The 20,493-nt window shown below is 40.2% G+C and overlaps 1 protein-coding gene across 1 annotated transcript in view; it reads left to right on the forward strand.

The window, feature by feature from the left end:
* Window positions 1-20,493, forward strand: part of WWC3 (WWC family member 3) — a 171,612-nt gene that overhangs the window by 88,475 nt on the left and 62,644 nt on the right. Inside the window, exons 6-8 of the mRNA XM_073354676.1 lie at window positions 2,467-2,596; window positions 6,764-6,913; window positions 9,238-9,311. Of these exons, the coding sequence (XP_073210777.1) occupies window positions 2,467-2,596; window positions 6,764-6,913; window positions 9,238-9,311 (354 nt within the window). The remainder of the gene's footprint in view (window positions 1-2,466; window positions 2,597-6,763; window positions 6,914-9,237; window positions 9,312-20,493) is intronic.

Here is a 20,493-nt window from a genome sequence, read left to right on the forward strand (position 1 = left end):
AATTCTTTCTTGTAAACATATTTATAGCCTCTTCTCACACAAACCAAGCTGACAGCAGCAGTTCCCACACAGGCCCCTTCTTCCGGAGGGTGGGGAGGTATGCACTTTACAAAGTCTTTGATCCTTGATCTCACACAATGGCTCATTTTTGTTTAATGAACAGGATTTAAAACATCTTGTAAGAAACCAGCATTTGCATTCTTTCTTGTTCGATGGGTTACTTAGTTATAAGGCTATATACAATACAGATGTTTGCTGTTATGTTCTGACTTGGGGTACAGCTGAGTGAGAACAATATATGCAGCATCCTACAAACATTTTATAAACCACTAACCACATTCTTACAATCTTAACATATACTATTTATTTTGATAATGCTAACACAGATAAGCAAGGCTGGTTCCTAACTATGCACTTGTAAGTGTTCAGTGAGGCCTGGGGCTTTGTCATAAGCTGGCACCTGGTCTGCCAGCCTCACGGTGGCTATAAATCTTCTCTCTCTGTTTATCTTGTATCATTCTGCTAGAATATGAAAGATAATTTCCTGTGGTATGCTTGTTCCCTATCATAAATACTTGTTCGCACTTTGATATTTTTGTCATAATTTTCATTCTATCTAAGCCACAAATCCTTGTTCTTTTTTTTTTTTAAATTTATAATACTTTTGCGGCTTTGACAATACTCTTGTCAGCTTACCAGAAAGAATATTTTTGAGCTCTTAGTATCCATAGTATTGTCAAGTAAATACAGTTTGTGAGTATTCTCACTTTGTATTACTCAATCTTTGTATTGAATTATGAGAGTTCTGCTGACAGATTTCCTTTATTAGCTGTGGCATATAGCCCATAACAGTATTCTTACTAGCTCTCCCCCTATGCGTGCTTTCTCCCCCTATACACACTTTCTTTTACACTACTGTAGGCATAGAAGTTGAGGTTAACATTAACTTTAGTGAGTGGCTGGCTAAATCCCCCTGTCAGCTTTGAAATCTCAATCGGAGTGTTTATTCTAGAAAGATCTGTAGGGACTCTGGTCTTATTTTTAATTGGTATCTCTACGTGAGTTGTGAGGATGAGGTAATGGGAGAGAGTATGTAGGTGTTGGTCTGTCAATGATTACTGATAACAAGTTACCATAATCAGCTAAACTGTTGACAGAATGATTTAATGGTTGAGCAGCAGAACCCACCAGAGATATCTGGACCTGCACTAGGTCCATCAGCGCCCTAACAGATCTTCCCCCTGAAAGAAGCTGACCTTAACCTTGAGCAAGAAGTGGTCTGGCTTTGATAAAGATGTTATCTTCAGACCCCCAACTCACAGACCAAAGATAAGATCCAGAGTGTGTCCTGCTATGGATTGAGTTGGAAATTTTGTGGGACAGTCCTGTGATTTCAAGCTGACCATGAGATCCCATTTTGATGTGAACACTGAAATTCAGCAGAAAGAATAAGTATTGATTATTCCTAGTTTAGGCTGGATATCAATCAGAACTTCTTGACCCAAGGGAAATTGTGAGAGTCCCATCACTAGAAACTTTTAAAACAAGACTGAACAAAGTCCTAGGAAATATGCTGTAAAGAGCAAGGGTGGTGATTAATTGGAGAGGGTTCAGAGAAGAGCCACAAGAATGATTATAGTACAGTATTAGAAAATATGGCTTATTGTGGTAGACTCAATAATGTCTATCTACTTAACGAAAAGGTTAAGGGGTGACTTGATCTCAGTCTAGAATTACCAACATGGGGAACAGATATTTGATAATGGGCTCTTCAGTCTAGCAGACAAAGGTATAACAAGATCCAGTGATAGAAAGTTAGACAAATTCGTACTGGAAATAAGGTGTAAATTTTTAACAGTGAGGGTAATGAACTATTGGAACCAGTTACCAATGGTTGTGGCGGATTCTCTATCCCTGACAATTTTTAAATCAAGATAGGATGTTTCTTTAAAAGATATGATCTAGATCAAAAGGAATTATTTTGGGGGAGTTCTATGGATCGTGTTATACAGGAGGTCAGACTAGATGATCACAATGGCCCCTTCTGGCCTTGGAATCTATGAATCAATGCTGCATTGGCAGGGTATTGGAGCAGCTTACACTAAGGGGTCTATTTCAACTTAACCATCTGTAATTCTACTTTGTAAGTTAATTTTATTTTTATTACATAAAACTGCCTTTAGAGTGTATGTTTATGTTGCATGAACTGTGAACTCTGGTTCCGGAGGTTAAAAACAGGAAACTTGTCAGTTCTGGGGAAGCGGAGTTGGGCCAACTGCATTGCCATTTCAGTTTCCTGGTTTATGGTCAGATAACTTCAGAATATTATAAATACTTGGTGTTTGTTAATTCAAAGTAAATATACCATTTTATTCTTATAAATGAAGTGGCATATTAGCAACCAATACTTTTGGAACTTTTGCATAATTAGTTAACTTTTAAATTTCTCTGAATTTTTGCCAACAGGATTGATCGTAAAATGTCAAATGCTCATACAAATTATAAACTGGATGAAGCCCAGGCCATAATGAATGAGCTCCGAACCATAAAGAAAGCTATTTGTATGGGTGAGAAAGAAAGACAGGACCTTATGCAGGTAAGAAACTTTCTACTGGATGAATAGCTGCAAAAATGTAGCTTCCCCTGGTCTCTGCTGTTTTCCCTTGTTTGTAGGTGCATAGGAATTGCTAAACTGAATCAGATAGTGGTCTGATCTAGTCTGATATTCTGTCTGACATTGATCAGAAGTAGAGGAGAGGTGCAAAACCCACATCGTGGACAGATTATGCAGTAACATGCTTATCTGGAAAGTTTCTTACTCATCCCTATCCATTAGTGGTTGGCCTATGTCCTGAGCCTGAGAGTTCATATCCCTGAATCATTTATACCCTAGATAGTATAACTAAATCTTATTATTCATATAAATGTCTCATCTTTACTTTAATCCATGTAAACTCTTGACTTCACGGATACCTTGAGTTTCACAGAGTAATTACGTTACATAAGAAAATATATTCTTTGATCAGTTTTACATTACTTGTCTTTAATTTCATTTTATGTTCTCTTTTTGTTTGTATAATGAAACGGAATGTGCTAACCCACTTATTATTTTATATATCTCTATACCATGTTCCCTCCTATCTTCTTTAAACTATGAAGTGTTTATTTTATTAATTTATCCTCATTTAGAATCTATCCAGGCCTCTAATAACAGTTTTACCCCTCTTGACCATTACAGCTTGTCCTATGGTTTTTAAAAATTCAGTGATCCACCTTTTTGGCTTCAACTTCCAGCGGAGGACTAGTAGTACTATGATGTACTAGTCCAGATAACTGGAATGTAATCACATATGATTGTATGAAGCCTCTTCATCCCTATCTCACTATCATTAGGCATTAACCTCTCCCCTTTCCTTTTTTTAAGTCTCAACTACATACCATATGTTAGCATTATACACCTTATTAAAAAAACCCAGAGAGCCTGTGGGCTCGGAAAGATGACAAGGATAGTTCTGTTAAATCACCTCTGCTGTGCAAGGGAATATCTTGGCTGCTAACTTTTAGGAGCCTAGTAAGTTAACATAGCCTTTCAAATGCATCTTTCATCTCTCTCTGCAGTAGTTTCATCATGTTCTGTTACCTTTTGTTTGATTAATTATCTGGGTATCTTGTAATCTTCTTATATTATGTTTCCATAGTTTAAAAATTATTCAGTCTCTGAAGCATTACCCAAAGGTCAGCTGATGGACTACAAAACATTGTCTAAGTAGGCAGAACAGTGAAGTCACTATTAAAAATTTCAGCCTTGGCAACTTTCAGTATATTTGCTATTTTGTGTTGGCCAACTTTTAAAATGGTTTTCAGCCTTCCACATGCCATGGCTAGTGAGAATAATTAGAAAAGCAATTCTTCCTGGATTCCATAATGCACATTTGGGGAAAGTAACTGGCAGTTTAAAGACTTGTGTGTGAGAAATCTTGGATCAGCTCAACTACTGACCTTGTTTAACTCTCCCACTAGACTATTTTTTTTATTCTTATGTCTTAACCCAGCAACACAGTGTCCACCTGAAAGACTGAGAAGTCTTGAGAATTGGACCTTTAAAACAAACTTTAAGAGTGATAGCAGTGGCCTAAAAAGTACTATTAAGTAATTACAAATCTAGGATCAAGTTAAATATCATGGACTGAAATGGGTCCTCTGGCAAGCCTGGAATAAGAAGTCATACAGAACAAATGAGACATTTAGGATGATATTGGTCGTTGGTTTTAGATCTGTTTTACTGATGAGAATTGAAGTTGTCACAATTGTATATTTCTTCCAGTGCGTATTATGGTGCAATAGTCTTTTAATATTCATTTGTTTCAAAATTAGTAGTTACATATTTTATTCAATTTTGGCATACTTTACAATCCTGACCCAATTTTAAGATTTAACAAAATAAAAATATTTAAATTTCAAAATATGAGTATATCAGTCATGTAGAACCAGAATGAAGTCTGTTTAAAATTTTCCATATTACTCTTACATTTTAAAAACATTGCTTAGCAGGAGAAGGGGAAAAAAATCTCACTCACAATAAACACATTTTGGAAAAAGCAGTGGTTATGGAGGAATTGGGAGTTTTATGTTTAAACACTTCGTAAATTATTCCAGAAAGAGGAAATAGAAAACTTCATAACTACCTCTTAATCTAAATCTGTAAGGTGTAGGCAGTGGACCTAAACATAGCAGAGGTGACTCAGTCTTCTGTAGGTGCTCAGAAAACTGTGGCTGTTGTAGAAATATGATAATTGGACGAGGATATGTGGGAGAGAAGTCTGAGGCAAGGAAGGAAGAGGGGGACAGATTTAAACTGGGTGCTGTGGTTAGAAATAATGCCATATATGTGGTGTCATTGCTCCAAAAAGATGGGGGAATGTTTATAAAAGTTTGTGTGCGTGGTTAGACTTCTGAGAGCTACTCTTCCCCCGTGCCTCCAAAGTGTAGATTTATGTTGATTTTGTCTGCGCCAGTGTGTGTGTTTCTTTTTTAATTTTAACAGCCATTGACAGCCCTGGGGAGATTTTCTTTTTCTTTTACTGGGTTGGGGGATTGAATAGGAAATATTGAAGTTGAAGAGTTGTTTCTATCTAACATGAAGTACAGGTCTCTTGCCCCAAAGTAGTATCTGATAGTGTGTGTGTGTATTTGGTATAGTGTCCCCAGGATAGAACTATGAAGTGGGAGAAGTTTCAGGCAGAAGACCCCCATTGCCCTACACCCAGCACAGCTCCATTTTCCCTGTACCTCGTGGAGACGAATGACTTTGAGCCGGGCAGGATAGATGAAAGTGGGACCACACCGTGTGGTAGAGCATGTGTGGGAATCAGAGGGCACAAGGCCCCTCTCCTCTATTAGCTTTCAGGAAGGGCTTTTTTCTTGCTTCTGTAGTTGTCCAATTGTAAGCAAAGGGGAGATGCCAGAAGTACCATGTTGTCTGCAGCTCTTTGTGAACTACGGTTTGAGAACCACTGAGCTATATTATGTCTTTTTTTTCTTAATAAATTGGGTGTGCCTAATAACTAAAGGTCGTTGCAAATTCGCAATCCCCATAGGAACCTAAAATCAGCAAACTGTGTTTCACTGGCACTGAGCCTCTGTAGTTTAGAATCCGATTAGTTCTTTGTAAGGTAACAGTCTTCTACCTGATGCTGGTCAGTATGGTCATAGTAGGTTAACTTAATTTTTGATGGGATTTGTTAGTGTGGCATATCTCTTTTTGGGAATGTGTGGGAGAAGTTTATTTAAATATTTTATGTTTAATTTTTTCACAGTGGTGGATGCCAGTGGTCTCTCTCATGCATGCCACACTGTATGGTTTTTGTTTGAATTGTGCCAAAAGAAAAAATCTTTTGGAAGTTTGCAGGACCGGGTGAATAATCAAATAGTCAAATCATGAAATTAAAAATTGGCTATTTATCTTGAAGAGAAACTCTGCTTAATGGGAACTTTAAAAACCCCAAATCATGTTGATTAAGCTTATATAAAAATCATATTTGCTTTCTTCTTTTAATTAACATTTAATTTTAACAAATTGAAAACTTGCCTTCCTACTGGCAGTTGCTATTTTGCATGATTGTGTCTTACCTGTCGTTCTCCCTCTGTGCTGTTCTGCACCCTTACCGACACAGCTGCTCAGATCCACAGATTTCACAGTGCTGTCCTTCCTGCAATCCAAGTGAAAAACCTCTCTGGCCGCATGGACCTTGCGATTATAGAATCCAGGGATGGAATTAACTGTGATTTAAAATTGAAGCAATGGGTGATATTTTTTCAGGATGGGTGAGGGATCAGTCACTGAGGAGTGTTATGTGTTTGATGCAGGGGCAGGTAAGACATGGCTCTGCTGTCTGTCGTGGAAGATGGCAGCTGCTGTGTATTAAAGTCAGAGCTAATCACACCTCTGAGAACTGGAAAATTTGACAGATATTTCTTAGCTATTTGTTGTTCTTGGATTTAAACTATATTAGTTTTAATAAACACTTACATACAATATACAATCATTGGGGGGTTTTGGAAATGGAGTTTTCAAAACAAAGTTCCCATTTCACAGAATGAAATGATAATTTTGACTTTCTTACAGGTAGCTTTTTTAATAAACCTCCTATTATATCCCAATAATAGAAGAAGTAGTGGGTGGAATAATTCTCCTATTTTTTTTTTTAAATGGACAACCAAAATTAGATTCTATTAGATCACTTTTTTAATGTTCTTTTTTTAGAGCCTGGCGAAGCTAACGGATGGATTCAGGAATAGCTGTTGTATTACAGACTCTCTGCGAGGTCTCCAGCACAATTCTGGTTCACTCAGTGACTCCTGTTTACCTCAACAACACTGTGATGCTTGTTCTCAAACTGACATCACTGGAGAGGTATGTGTTCCAATGTGAGATGTTTGCTGTGGAAAATAAGCTGCTTTTATGTTAGTCACATGCTTATAGTTCGTTTTCCATTTTAATTCAAAGATGTTTTGGCTGTGGTGGAATGGATGCTTGGAAGAAAATACTGTTTGTTTTTTTTCTCCATTTTTTTAAAAGAATCCATTTTAGTTTAATAGTATGCAAATAATGTTCACTAGTTATGTGCTTTGTGATTCTAATCCTCAAACATGCAAAAGGCCTTTGTGAAATGTGTTTGCAAAGGAATCTGCTCCTCAGTTCCATCAGTCTGGGCTGAAGTGATCACTTTCTTACCATCGCCATGACTAATGGGCAGATGGCAAAGTAGATTTTGAATAATAGTTCCCCACAGGAGTGTTCACAAGCCTCCCAGTCTATGGTTTTGCCTTTTTATAGTGCAATTGTTGCCAGCTGTTTGCACCAAGCATCAAACTTTTACTAGTATTACAGCCATGCTGGAGGAGAAAAAATAAAGTGTTGTAGGTGCCCAGTTTGACATTTGCTTCAAGGACCTGTTACCCTCTGAGCTGTCATGTTTCTTTACCACAATGGTTTCATCTTTTCATCTGGATTAAAAGATCCAAGATCTAAGTTGATTTCCACTCCTTTCTTCCAAGATAGAGAGAAATTTACAATTTAAATTAGGGCTCTAATATTTTTTCTTAATAAGACTCCACTTCCTTCTAGATCTAGTTGGTCAGGCTTTCGCTGTCATTTCCTTCAAGTCCTTTTTAAAAACATGTTCAAGAGAAGTATAAGAGCACCACACTTAAACAACACAATGTGAATTACACTGTGATGTGCATGCCTGTTAAAGTGGTTACCATGCACTGCTACTTTGGTCATTTGAATTAGGTTTTCATGGGCAAAAAGTAAGCAACTGCATCTGAGGAAATTAGAAGTGTAGTTGAGAGCCCATTCACAGTGAGATAGTATAAGAATTTGAATGTTACTTCAGATACAAAGATTGTTACAATTCAAGATCTTTAAGTTAACCGCTTTTTCTGAGCATTGTATACCATGCATTTTTCTTTGGTCCGTTTTCCCTCTAGTCCCTTTCACCCATGAGTGATGGGTGAGTAGAAAGGGAATTTTTTATAAATACGACGTGTGATTGTGGTCTGTGAAGAGTTTGAAGGAATTTATCTGGCACTAACTTTTTCTCACATGGTCCAAAGTGAGTCATGTGGTACAATTGGAAAGTCATTTGTTGAAACTGGTGGTGGGTCAGACTGCAGGCTCCTAGTTTACCAAAAGGATAATAGCCATATCCTCTGCTTCAGAATGCACACAGAATACCATCCAAGACAAACCAACTATGGTATCTTTTGAAGACTAAGTTTGTATAGTATACATTTGGTTAGAAAATATAAATGTATAACTGCATAAGGATAACCCTTGCACTCCTGAATTTGAAAAATATTCTGGAGTGGGGGAATTAGTATCAGCTGATGGTTGAGTGTGGGAAATTGGTGGATTGTGTTACCTGTGCCTGAAGGTGCATAGAGTAGGATAGGCAACTGACAAGGGACTAGAAGCTCAGTGATCTGGTGTGTATGGGGATCTAGAGAAGTTATAGCTATTAAGCTATATGTGGCTGGCTGGGAGAGGAACTAAAGCTGCACGTGATAGAGCATATTGCCTGAGGAGGGTTTGCAGAAGAGAGCTAGCTTTGCTACAGTAAGAATTGCAGCATGGTGACAATGCTGAAACCTTTTGATTCAAGAAGCAGTTGTAGCACATTGGAATAAAACTGTTTAATCTGTTTATTTCTAGATAAATTTAAGCAAAGAGACATGGATTCCAGGGACTAAAATACTGAGTAATGCTTCAACATATAGGGAACATCTTTCTTTTTGCTTTGGAAGTAAAACCCCAATGACTTTGCACTGAATTTTCCCATAAAATAAGATTACTACTGTGATAAACAATTAAATATTGCACTCATTTGATATATCCTGTACTTTACATTTTGAACTCTGACTTAGGAAGGTCTTGACAATGCATAATTAAGTGTAACTACCTCGTTTAATTTCCAGAAAGGCTGTTTTTACTGAGAGGGCTAACTTTACACTTACTGCACCTTTAGATAATTTATTAATAACCCAATTTCATATCTTAAGAATCCAAACTATCTCTTGCGGACACATTTTTATTTGAAACATTGACAGTTTTTTGGTAAGCTTGGGTGGGGAGACTACATTTTATTTTTAGTCTTTTTTTGAAATGTTTGTTACTAATGTGTGTTGTGTTTCTCCACCTTTCCTTCTCTTCCTGGTCCTCAACTCCAAAAAAAGTTTTGCTTTGATGATAAAACAAGACTTGTGGACAAAGTAAGACTGAGCTGGCAATATGAAGAGGCCAAAAAGAGGTAAGTAAACTTAAGCCTGTTGTCTGTTCTTTGTGACTACAGCTTTGAAAATAGATTTGAAGCAAAGCAACAATATCACTTTCAGTTTACCTCCTGAAACAATTTTAGAAAGATTAATTAACTGAATTTGCTAGTGCTTAGTCCAGAGGTAGTCGAGGTTTGCTGTAACATAACATTATCAGTAAGATTATGATACTTGTTTTCAGGGGAAAATCCAAGTGTCAGACATATCAGAAGCCCCATATACACTTGCACTAGTTTAAAACTGTGGTTTTAAAGTGGCTTTGTTAAACTGTCGCAAAACCCTGTGTGGACACTCTCTTAAATTAATTTAAATCCAGTTTATAGCTGTTTAGCTCTTTGGTAAATTTACAGGGCAAGCTAAACCAATATAACCAGTTTTAAGTCAATATAAGTATGACTGCATAAAGGTTTGCACTAGTTTAACTAAATCAGTGTAGATAAGGCTTAAAACTCAAAGCGAGCTAGTGAAAACAAAACTTTCCTAACTGAACAGCAGTGCTTTTAAACTTTTGAGATCTCTAATTAACAAAGGGTGGTTTTTATTTTTAAAAACAAAATGTTTGAAATTTGTTCATCCTTCACTAATTCCTTCAGTCATACCTGCCTACCTAGTGATTTGACTTTTTTTTTTTTTTTTTTTTTTTTGCATTAGTGTATCAATCCTGCAGAACATAACACTGTAAAAGTAAATTGGACACTCTTCTGGTTTATGCATCAAGAAAATTGTTAACTAATTTCTGTTTGCTGTGCTACTTAGCAGCTCTATTCTCCTCAAATTACGTGCTCAGTTACACCTGTGCAATTGAAGGTGATAGGGTAGCACTAGTATAAATGGTAATTTGAGGACAATGAGATTGCATCGCTGTAACTGTGCTTTTTATAGGTAGGGTTGGTAGCACCGTTAAGATTGCCTGACACCTCCCACAACCAAGTGTTCAGTAGCATATAACTTTGCCAAAACTTAACCTTTGGGTCTGACATTTTCCAAGCCAGGTGTCTGCCTTAGCCTAAATTTTTCAACATTTCAAGCAAAGTGGTTCAGGCATTTCTCAGAATGAGGCTAGAAAAAATAGATCCTTTGCTCATGATAAAAAATTCTGGTGACCTTTTCTTTTGGTAGCTATAGCACCCCCATGCTTGGGAGCAGAGTCTTGACATTTGGCAGGGGGTGAGGGTAACACTGTGTCAGGGATTTTCTTTTCTCCATTCCTGTGAAAATCAGAATAATCTTGGCCAAGGTTGAATAATTGCATTTCACACATGCTTGATGGTGACTTGCTAGAACTTCACATCTAAATTCTCTGAAGATTCTGTCCATACTGAGTATAACTCCAGCCCAGGCTAAGCAGGACTTGCCCTGCCACAGCTAAGCACCAGGACTGAAAGCAGGGAGGCTGACTCTCATCCATTCTCAGTGCACTGCTGTTGGACCCAGGAAGCAAGCAGCAGGAAGCGGTCTGATGTGAATGCAGGGGGCACAAGAGCTGGATGAGGGAGGAAATACATTGGGGCAAAGAATTGAGCAGGGGTTACTGGAGTTGACTGGACAAGGAGACTGGGACTGGGAGACATATTGCAAGAAACCTAGGGAGAGAGACTGGGATTGAGAGCCAGTGAGGATGGAGAACATGGGTAGTGGAGGATGGGGGAAAAGGGGAAAAACCGATTAGACAAGGTTCTGAGAGTGGGGGAACTGGGACTGGGTGGGTGAGGAGCAAGGGGGTGAGGAGGAACTGGGAATAGCTGAGCAAGAAGTATGAGAGGAGGAGTCCTGGGGGTGAGACAAGGACTTGTTGGGCAGTGAGACTGTGATTAGGATTAGAAGCCTGAGGAGTGGAGGCTGGGACTGGCTAGGTGGGGAGAATGGCACTGGGACAAAGAGCCAGGGGTGGGAAACAGACAAGCATGTTGCAAGGCACGGAGCAGAAGAAGTCTTGGATGGAATGGACAGAAGAGTCTGTGTCCACCAGAGACAGTCCCTCCAAAGGCTGGAGTGGAACTTAAGATTCCTGAGCTTCCTCTGCTGCCATCAAATATCACTGAAACCTACTGTCAGAGGGTGTGTTTCATCCCCCTCTACTGCCGGACCGCACAGAGCGGTGGTGCCCAAACTTTTCCTGTTGCTTTCCATACCAATAATGGAGGAACTGGGGGCAGAACTGGGTATGGGGGAGGAATTAGGGCAGAGGCGGAGTTGACGTGGGGGCAGAGAGGGAATGAGGGCAGAACTGGGCTAGATGATGAGCAGGGGATGGAGTGGAACTGTGGCTGCGGCCAGAGCTGGGCAGGGGGTGGAGTGGAACTGGGGCTGGGGCCGGAACTGGAGTGGGGCTGGGTGGCGTTCCCTATCCACCCCTCTCCCTTTTGGGGGCTGGCCCTGGCCCCACTGAACTTCCTGAACATTCATAGAATCATAGAATATCAGGGTTGGAAGGGACCCCTGAAGGTCATCTAGTCCAACCCCCTGCTCGAAGCAGGACCAATTCCCAGTTAAATCATCCCAGCCAGGGCTTTGTCAAGCCTGACCTTAAAAACCTCTAAGGAAGGAGATTCTACCACCTCCCTAGATAACGCATTCCAGTGTTTCGCCACCCTCATAGTGAAAAAGTTTTTCCTAATATCCAATCTAAACCTCCCCCACTGCAACTTGAGACCATTACTCCTCGTTCTGTCATCTGCTACCATTGAGAACAGTCTAGAGCCATCCTCTTTGGAACCCCCTTTCAGGTAGTTGAAAGCAGCTATCAAATCCCCCCTCATTCTTCTCTTCTGCAGGCTAAACAATCCCAGCTCCCTCAGCCTCTCCTCATAAGTCATGTGTTCTAGACCCCTAATCATTTTTGTTGCCCTTCGCTGGACTCTCTCCAATTTATCCACATCCTTCTTGTAGTGTGGGGCCCAAAACTGGACACAGTACTCCAGATGAGGCCTCACCAATGTCGAATAGAGGGGAACGATCACGTCCCTCGATCTGCTCGCTATGCCCCTACTTATACATCCCATAATGCCATTGGCCTTCTTGGCAACAAGGGCACACTGCTGACTCATATCCAGCTTCTCGTCCACTGTCACACCTAGGTCCTTTTCCGCAGAACTGCTGCCTAGCCATTCGGTCCCTAGTCTGTAGCGGTGCATTGGATTCTTCCATCCTAAGTGCAGGACCCTGCACTGATCCTTATTGAACCTCATCAGATTTCTTTTGGCCCAATCCTCCAATTTGTCTAGGTCCTTCTGTATCCTATCCCTCCCCTCCAGCGTATCTACCACTCCTCCCAGTTTAGTATCATCCGCAAATTTGCTGAGAGTGCAATCTACACCATCCTCCAGATCATTTATGAAGATATTGAACAAAACCGGCCCCAGGACCGACCCTTGGGGCACTCCACTTGATACCGGCTGCCAACTAGACATGGAGCCATTGATCACTAACCGTTGAGCCCGACAATCTAGCCAGCTTTCTACCCACCTTATAGTGCATTCTTCCAGCCCATACTTCCTTAACTTGCTGACAAGAATACTGTGGGAGACCGTGTCAAAAGCTTTGCTAAAGTCAAGAAACAATACATCCACTGCTTTCCCTTCATCCACAGAACCAGTAATCTCATCATAAAAGGCAATTAGATTAGTCAGGCATGACCTTCCCTTGGTGAATCCATGCTGGCTGTTCCTGATCACTTTCCTCTCATGCAAGTGCTTCAGGATTGATTCTTTGAGGACCTGCTCCATGATTTTTCCAGGGACTGAGGTGAGGCTGACTGGCCTGTAGTTCCCTGGATCCTCCTCCTTCCCTTTTTTAAAGATTGGCACTACATTAGCCTTTTTCCAGTCATCCGGGACTTCCCCCGTTCGCCACGAGTTTTCAAAGATAATGGCCAATGGCTCTGCAATCACAGCCGCCAATTCCTTCAGCACTCTCGGATGCAACTCGTCCGGCCCCATGGACTTGTGCACGTCCAGCTTTTCTAAATAGTCCCTAACCACCTCTATCTCCACAGAGGGCTGTGGTCCTCAGGTCTTCCTGTGGGTGCACACCCCACAGTTTGGAGACCCCTTAGTTCAAATGGCAGAAGTCTGTGTGGGAGATCTAAAGGTTCCAATGCTACTAATCATCCACATAGGTGTCAATACGATGCTATTTGATAGAATTTTTGTTTTTTCAGTTTTTTTTTTAAAGCAAGGAATTTACACAAAAACTGTGTTAAAAGAACACTATTACAGTTACAAAGTCAAGCATTTAGAAGTTAGGAAATGCCAGAATTAAGGCTGTCTGTGCACCCTTTGTGCATACAAGCAATGTGATACAATCTTTAATAACATAATCACACACCTTTTTTCCACAGATCCCCTCCCTCTTTCAGTGCATGGTATGGACCTGATCTGGAAATGAATCAGGGTCCTGTAGTGAAAGGGAGGCTATAGTCTCCAGGACCTGTTTCACGTGTACCAGAAGTTGGGAGGTGTGTAGTGAATTAGGCAGTGGATTGCAGGAAGAGACTGGAGGGTGTCATTGTTAAAGTAGTTAAATGCTGCCCTGGAGAACAGGATTCTGTCCCTGCCTCTGTCACAGAAGTCCTGTGTGATGCTTGTCAAATCACTTGTTTCAGAGCTGGTAGTTGGAAGAACTTCTATTTAATTAAAAAAAAAAAAAACACTGTGTTTTAGTTAGTCTCTAAGGTGCCACAAGGCATCCTTGTTGTTTTTATAAGACCTAATTTAATCTGAAATCTCAAGGGGGTAGGAGCTAGAAATTTAACTCTTTGATCTGGTTAAAAGTTTTTCAAGTTGTTGCTCCTTTTCATTTACTTCAAAGAGTTAAGGAATCCTGTTTTGTTTGTTAGGGCCAACACATATGCCACTTAATTGTCCAACTGTGATTGTGAGTTTGGAGGGAAGAGAAAAACTAATATATTTCACTGGGTCATTACTTTTTATATAATTGGGAAAACATGACTGAGGAATGATTCAAAAGATAGACATTTATAATGTACAGTTTTTTAACACACTGGTTACAAACCTGCTAAAAACACTGGCCTATTGGCACTCTGGATAGTGCAGCTCACTGCGGTCATAAACCTAGAGGGAAGGCCAAAGGAATTAGAAAGGATCTTGGTTTGGGCAGTAGTGAAAGACCATGCTAAAACAGTCAACTTCTTTAAATCACCTTTGTCCGGCTTGTCCTCGTAACTTCACGAACGCAAGTCAACGCCACACCATTCCATTTTGTTGTGAGCACGTTCTTTCCATTTCTGTCCAGAGTTTTGTCATGGGATCTGCCCGCTCGGGTCTGCCCAGCGGTTGCTTGTGGTCTCTGGGGATCCAGTCACTGATGCAGGTTGCCCATCTATTGTCTTGCCTGCGGATTACATGACCCGCCCATCTTCGCTTGGCATCGTAACACTGCCTGCACTGCATAACTTCTGTAAATGCACTCATATATATAGTGCCATGTGACATGGTACAGAGAAATCAGTCAAAGGCCTTGCCCCATATTTACAGTCTAGGAGAGATGTGACGTTGATCAAGGATGAAGGAGGAGAGAAGTGTGGTTTGTGCAATATAATATAATAGGGGTTATTTGTATCTTACTGTATAAATCATGTGGGGCGGGGTGTTAATTAGATTTTCTGAGGTACAATCAGATATTCTACATGTCCTTCACAGAAGTTTTTTTGTTTGATGCCAGGAAAAACATATTGGTTGCTTCTTTTTGTTGTAGCATGTAGCACAAGCATAAATAGAGGGGAAATGCTGAGCGTTTCACGAAGTGTGAGGTACTTGTGTTATCTGAACATCAATAAGTGACCTGGTTAAAACCTTTCTCTACAAACTAAATTTAGACTTTTTTTTAATCGAATAAAAAAGGCTCTCTGTTTTAAAAATATTTTTCTAAAATTGCCACAAAGATACAATTTTGCTATCCAGGGATAATAGCTTTGACAATGAACTGTTGTTCAACAGAAGTGTGTTAGTTGCTTTTAAAAAGTCTTTATTTTGCCAAGTATAATGTACAGTAGTAATCGGCATTTTAAGTTTTGAGTGGAACTACACAAAGCTCAATATGCCCCTACCAGTTATCTCTGGTCACATTCTTCATTTATCATGCATTCCTTCCCTTTAGCTTGCTGGCATTTCTGTAGAGCTTTTGTCTCCATTAAATATTTTTGTCTTCAGCCTCGCTTGGCTGATGAAACATCTATTGTAACTGCACAGCGTGGGTGCAGGAATGTGCTATGTTGGATTAAAATCTACAAACTAGAAAATTAAAATGCTTCAGTATCTAATAATTGTAAAACATTTTAACATGACTCCTTGCTTCTTAAATGTAACATGGAATCAATCTGTTATGCTGGTAGCACACAGTGAATCAGTACACTATAAATTCTTCTGTTTATTCGGAGAAAAAAAAGTTAACAGAATATTTAAAATTGACTCACAGTGTAGGGTGGAAACCACCTCCCTTTTCTCTTTCTAAAAAAATGGAAAAAAGTAAGAGTGGTAATATTTGGCATGCCATATCCTATCTGTACTCCTACAGAGTCAGGGAGATAGAGCAGCTTCAGATAGCAGTAACCTTTTGGCTTTGCCATGTGTAAAGAAAAAAAAAATACGATTTTCTATTTGATTTACATGTTGTGTGCGTAGCCTCTTGGCAGAGAAGTGCAAGTGTGAGATTTCAGATTGAGCTCCCTAGGGGGAAAAAGACCCAGTAGTAGAAAAATTTCCCTTGGCTAATTCTACTCCCTCCCTTCCCATTGAAGGTGATCTGAGTTGAAATCCCTCTTTCAAAAATTCTCATCCTGTACCATCCTGCGTGACTTGACATTTACATAAATTAAGACATGCACAGAGATTTTCTACAGTTTCCCATATTGGATAATACGCCTCCTCTTGTGAGCAGCTTCTGCAGGATGGAGTCAGGGATTCTGACCGCCTTTAAGTTCTGGAGAAAACATCCTTTCTCCCACATTGAATCCATTGCTTTGGATACATGAAGCTCATAATTCACGTGTGTTACTGTTCAGTCCAGCTCCCTGGGAAGCTACATCTATTTCCTTCCACCCCTTACTCTGCCCTCCCCACCTTTTAAAAAATATCAGCTGAATGCTACGCCATGGGATTTACTGTTTGTCTGTGAGCCCTGGCAGTCTCGCCCTACAGAACTGTGGTCACATTAATACAATCTCACTTGGAGCAGTGACCCAAGCACCTTCTTGGAGCACTGATATTGGCTTCAGTTGCTATATCAGTGAGAGCCTACCTCTTCAGAAGGTAGTTGGTGGCAGCTGGAAAGGCCACCATAGACCACTGCTCTGACAGAATTGTTGCACAGCAAGAGAAATCAAAAGCAAAATTGCTTCTTTCAAAACTCTGAATGGTGCTAATAGTTTAATGCCTTATATGAGCTTCCATCAGCAAAAGCATTCTGAAATATTCTAGTAACTATGCCACATCTCCCATGAAGTATTTGATTATGCTTCTTAACATAAGAACGGCCATACTGAGTCAGACCAAAGGTCCATCTAGTCCAGTATCCTGTCTTCCGACAGTGGCCAATGCCAGGTGCCCCAGAGGAAATTAATAGAACAGGTGATCATCAAATGATGGGCCTGAGGAGGGAGTCTACCAGCACTCCCAGCTATCTTCGAGACACCACTGACTTCCTGAGGAAACTACAATCCATCTTCCTGAAAACACCATCCTGGCCACTCTGGGTGTAGAAGCCCTCCACACCAACATTCCACACAAAGATGGACTACAAGCCGTCAAGAACACTATCCCCGATAATGTCACGGCTAACCTGGTGGCTGAACTTTGTGACTTTGTCCTCACCCATAACTATTTCACACTGGGGACAATGTATACCTTCAAATCAGCATGGCCCCACAGTATGCCAACATTTTTATGGCTGACTTAGAACAACGCTTCCTCAGCTCTCATCCCCTAATGCCCCTACTCTACTTGCACTACATTGATGACATCTTCATCATCTGGACCCATGGAAAAGAAGTCTTTGAGGAATTCCACCATGATTTCAACAATTTCCATCCCACCATCAACCTCAGCCTGGACCAATCCACAAAAGAGATCCACCTCCTGGACACTACGGTGCTAATAAGCAATGGTCACATAAACACCACCCTATACCGGAAACCTGCTGACTGCTGTGCCTACGTATATGCCTCCAGCTTTCATCCAGACCACACTACACGATCCATTGTTTACAGCAAAGCTCTGGGGTACAACCACATTTGCTCCAACCCCTCAGACATAGGCAAACACCTACAAGATCTCTATCAAGTATTCTTACAACTACAATACCCACCTGCTGAAGTGAAGAAACAGATGGACAGAGCCAGAGGAGTACCCAGAAATCACCTATTACAGGACAGGCCCAACAAAGAAAATAACAATGCCCCTCTGCCATATACCTTGGTCAAACCGGACAGTCTCTATGCAAAAGAATAAATGGACACAAATCAAACGTCAAGAATTATAACATACAAAAACCAGTTGGAGAACACTTCAATCTCTTTGGTCACTCAATTACAGACCTAAAAGTTGCAATTCTTCAACAAAAAAACTTCAAAAACATACTCCAACGAGAGACTGCTGAATTGGAATTAATTTGCAAACTGGATACAATTAACTTAGGCTTGAATAGAGACTGGGAGTGGATGGGTCATTACACAAAGTAAAACTATTTCCCCTTGTTTATTCCCCCCACCCCCACTGTTCCTCAGATGTTCTTGTCAACTGCTGGAAATGGCCCACCTTGATTATCACTACAGAAGGTTTCCTCCCCCTCCCGCCCCCCGCCTCGCTCTCCTGCTGGTAATAACTCATCATAAGTGATCACTCTCCTTACAGTGTGTAGGGTAATACCCATTGTTTCATGTTTTCTGTGTACATAAATCTCCCCATTCTATTTTCCACTGAATGCATTCGATGAAGTGAGCTGTAGCTCACGAAAGCTTATGCTCACATAAATTGGTTAGTCTCTAAGGTGCCACAAGTACTCCTTTTCTTTTTGCGAATACAGACTAACATGGCTGCCAGTCTGAAAAAAGGAAGTATATTTTCATAAAAGAAAAGGAGTACTTGTGGCACCTTAGAGATTAACAAATTTATTTGAGCATAAGCTTTCGTGAGCTACAGCTCACTTCATCGGATGCATTCAGTGGAAAATACAGTGGGGAGATTTATATACATAGAGAAAATGAAACAATGGGAGTTACCGTACACACTGTAAGGAGAGTGATCCCTTAAGGTGGGCTATTACCAGCAGGAGAGTGGGTGGGTGGGAGGGGAAGGGAAGGGAATCTTTTGTATCGATAATCAAGGTGGGCCATTTCGAGCAGTTGACAAGAACGTCTGAAGAACAGTGTGTGCGGGGGAGGGGGGGATAGTTTTACTTTGTGTAATGACCCTTCCACTCCCAGTCTCTATTCAAGCCTAAGTTAATTGTATCCAGTTTGCAAATTAATTCCAATTCAGCAGTGTCTTGTGTCATACGTCAAGAATTATAACATTCAAAAACCAGTCGGAGAACACTTCAAACTCTCTGGTCACTCAATCTCAGACCTAAAAGTGGCAATTCTTCAACAAAAAAACTTCAAAAACATACTTCCTTTTGTTAGTTTTAAACCTGCTAACTGTTAATTTCATTTGGTGACTCCTAGTTTGTGTGTTAGGAGAAGGAGTAAATAACACTTTCTTATTTACTTTCTCCCCACCAGTCATGACTTTATAGACTTCTTATCCTATTCTCTCCCCCCCGCCCCTTAAGATCAAAAGTCCCTGTCGTCTTAATCTCTCCTCATATGGAAGCCATTCCATACCCCTAATCATTTTTGTTGCCCTTTTTTGTACCTTTTCCAATTCCAGTATATCTTTTTTGAGATGGGGTGACCACATCTGCACACAGTGTGTGGGCATACCATGGATTTATATAGAGGCAATATGATATTTTCTGTCTTATTATCTATCCCTTTCTTAATTATTCCTGACATTCTGTAAGCTTTTTTTGACTGCTACTTTACATTGAGTGATTGTTTTCAGAGAACTATCCACAATGACTCGAAGAACTTTCTTGAGTGGTAACAGCTAATTTAGACCCCATCATTTTATATGTATAGTTGGGATTATGTTTTCCAATGTGCATTACTTAGCATTTATCAACAATGGATTTCATCCATCATTTTTGTTGCCCAGTCACCCGGTTTTGTGTGCTCCTTTTGTAGCTCTTTGCAGTCTGCCTGGGACTTAACTATCTTGAGTAGTTTTGTATCATCTGCAAATTTTGCCATATAACTGTTTACCTCTCTTTCCAGATCATTTATGAATATGTTGAATAGGACTGGATGCAGTACAGACTTCTGGGGACACCACTATTTATCTCTCTCCATTCTGAAAATTGACAATTTATTCCTACCCTTTGTTTCCTATCTTTTAATCAGTTACTAATCCATGAGAGGACCTTCCTTCTTATCCCATGACAGCTTTCTTTGCTTAAGAGCGTTTGGTGAGGGACCTTGTCAAAGGCTTTCTGAAAATTTAAGTATACTATATCCCCCTTGTCCCAGTATCCCCCTTGTCCGCATGCTTGTTGACCCCCCTCAGAGAATTCTAGTAGCTTGAGGTATGATTTCCCTTTACAAAAACTATGTTGACTCTTCCCCAACAAATTATGTTCATCTATATGTCTGACAATTTTGTTCTATACTATAGTTTCAATCAGTTTATCTGGTACGGAAGTCAGCCTTAGTGCCCTGTAATTGCCAGGATCACCTCTGGAGCCCTTTTTAAAAATTGGTGTCACATTAGCTGTCCTCCAGTCATTTGGTACAGAAGTTGATTTAAATGATAGGCTACAAACTACAGTTAGTAGTTCTGCAATTTCACATTTGAATTCCTTCAGAACTCTTGCGTGAATACCATCTGGTCCTGATGAATTATTACTGTTTAGTTTATCAGTTTGTTCCAAAACCACCTCTAATGACACCTCAATCTGTGACAGTGCCTCAGATTTGTCATCTAAACAGAATGGCTCAGGTTTGGGAATCTCCTTCACATCTTCAGCCATGAAGACTGATGCAAAGAATTCATTTAGTTTCTCCACAATGGCCTTATCTTTGAGTGCTCCTTTAGCATCTCGATT

This window comes from Lepidochelys kempii, chromosome 1 (genome assembly GCF_965140265.1).
Source record: "Lepidochelys kempii isolate rLepKem1 chromosome 1, rLepKem1.hap2, whole genome shotgun sequence".
NCBI classification, from domain to species: domain Eukaryota; kingdom Metazoa; phylum Chordata; order Testudines; family Cheloniidae; genus Lepidochelys; species Lepidochelys kempii.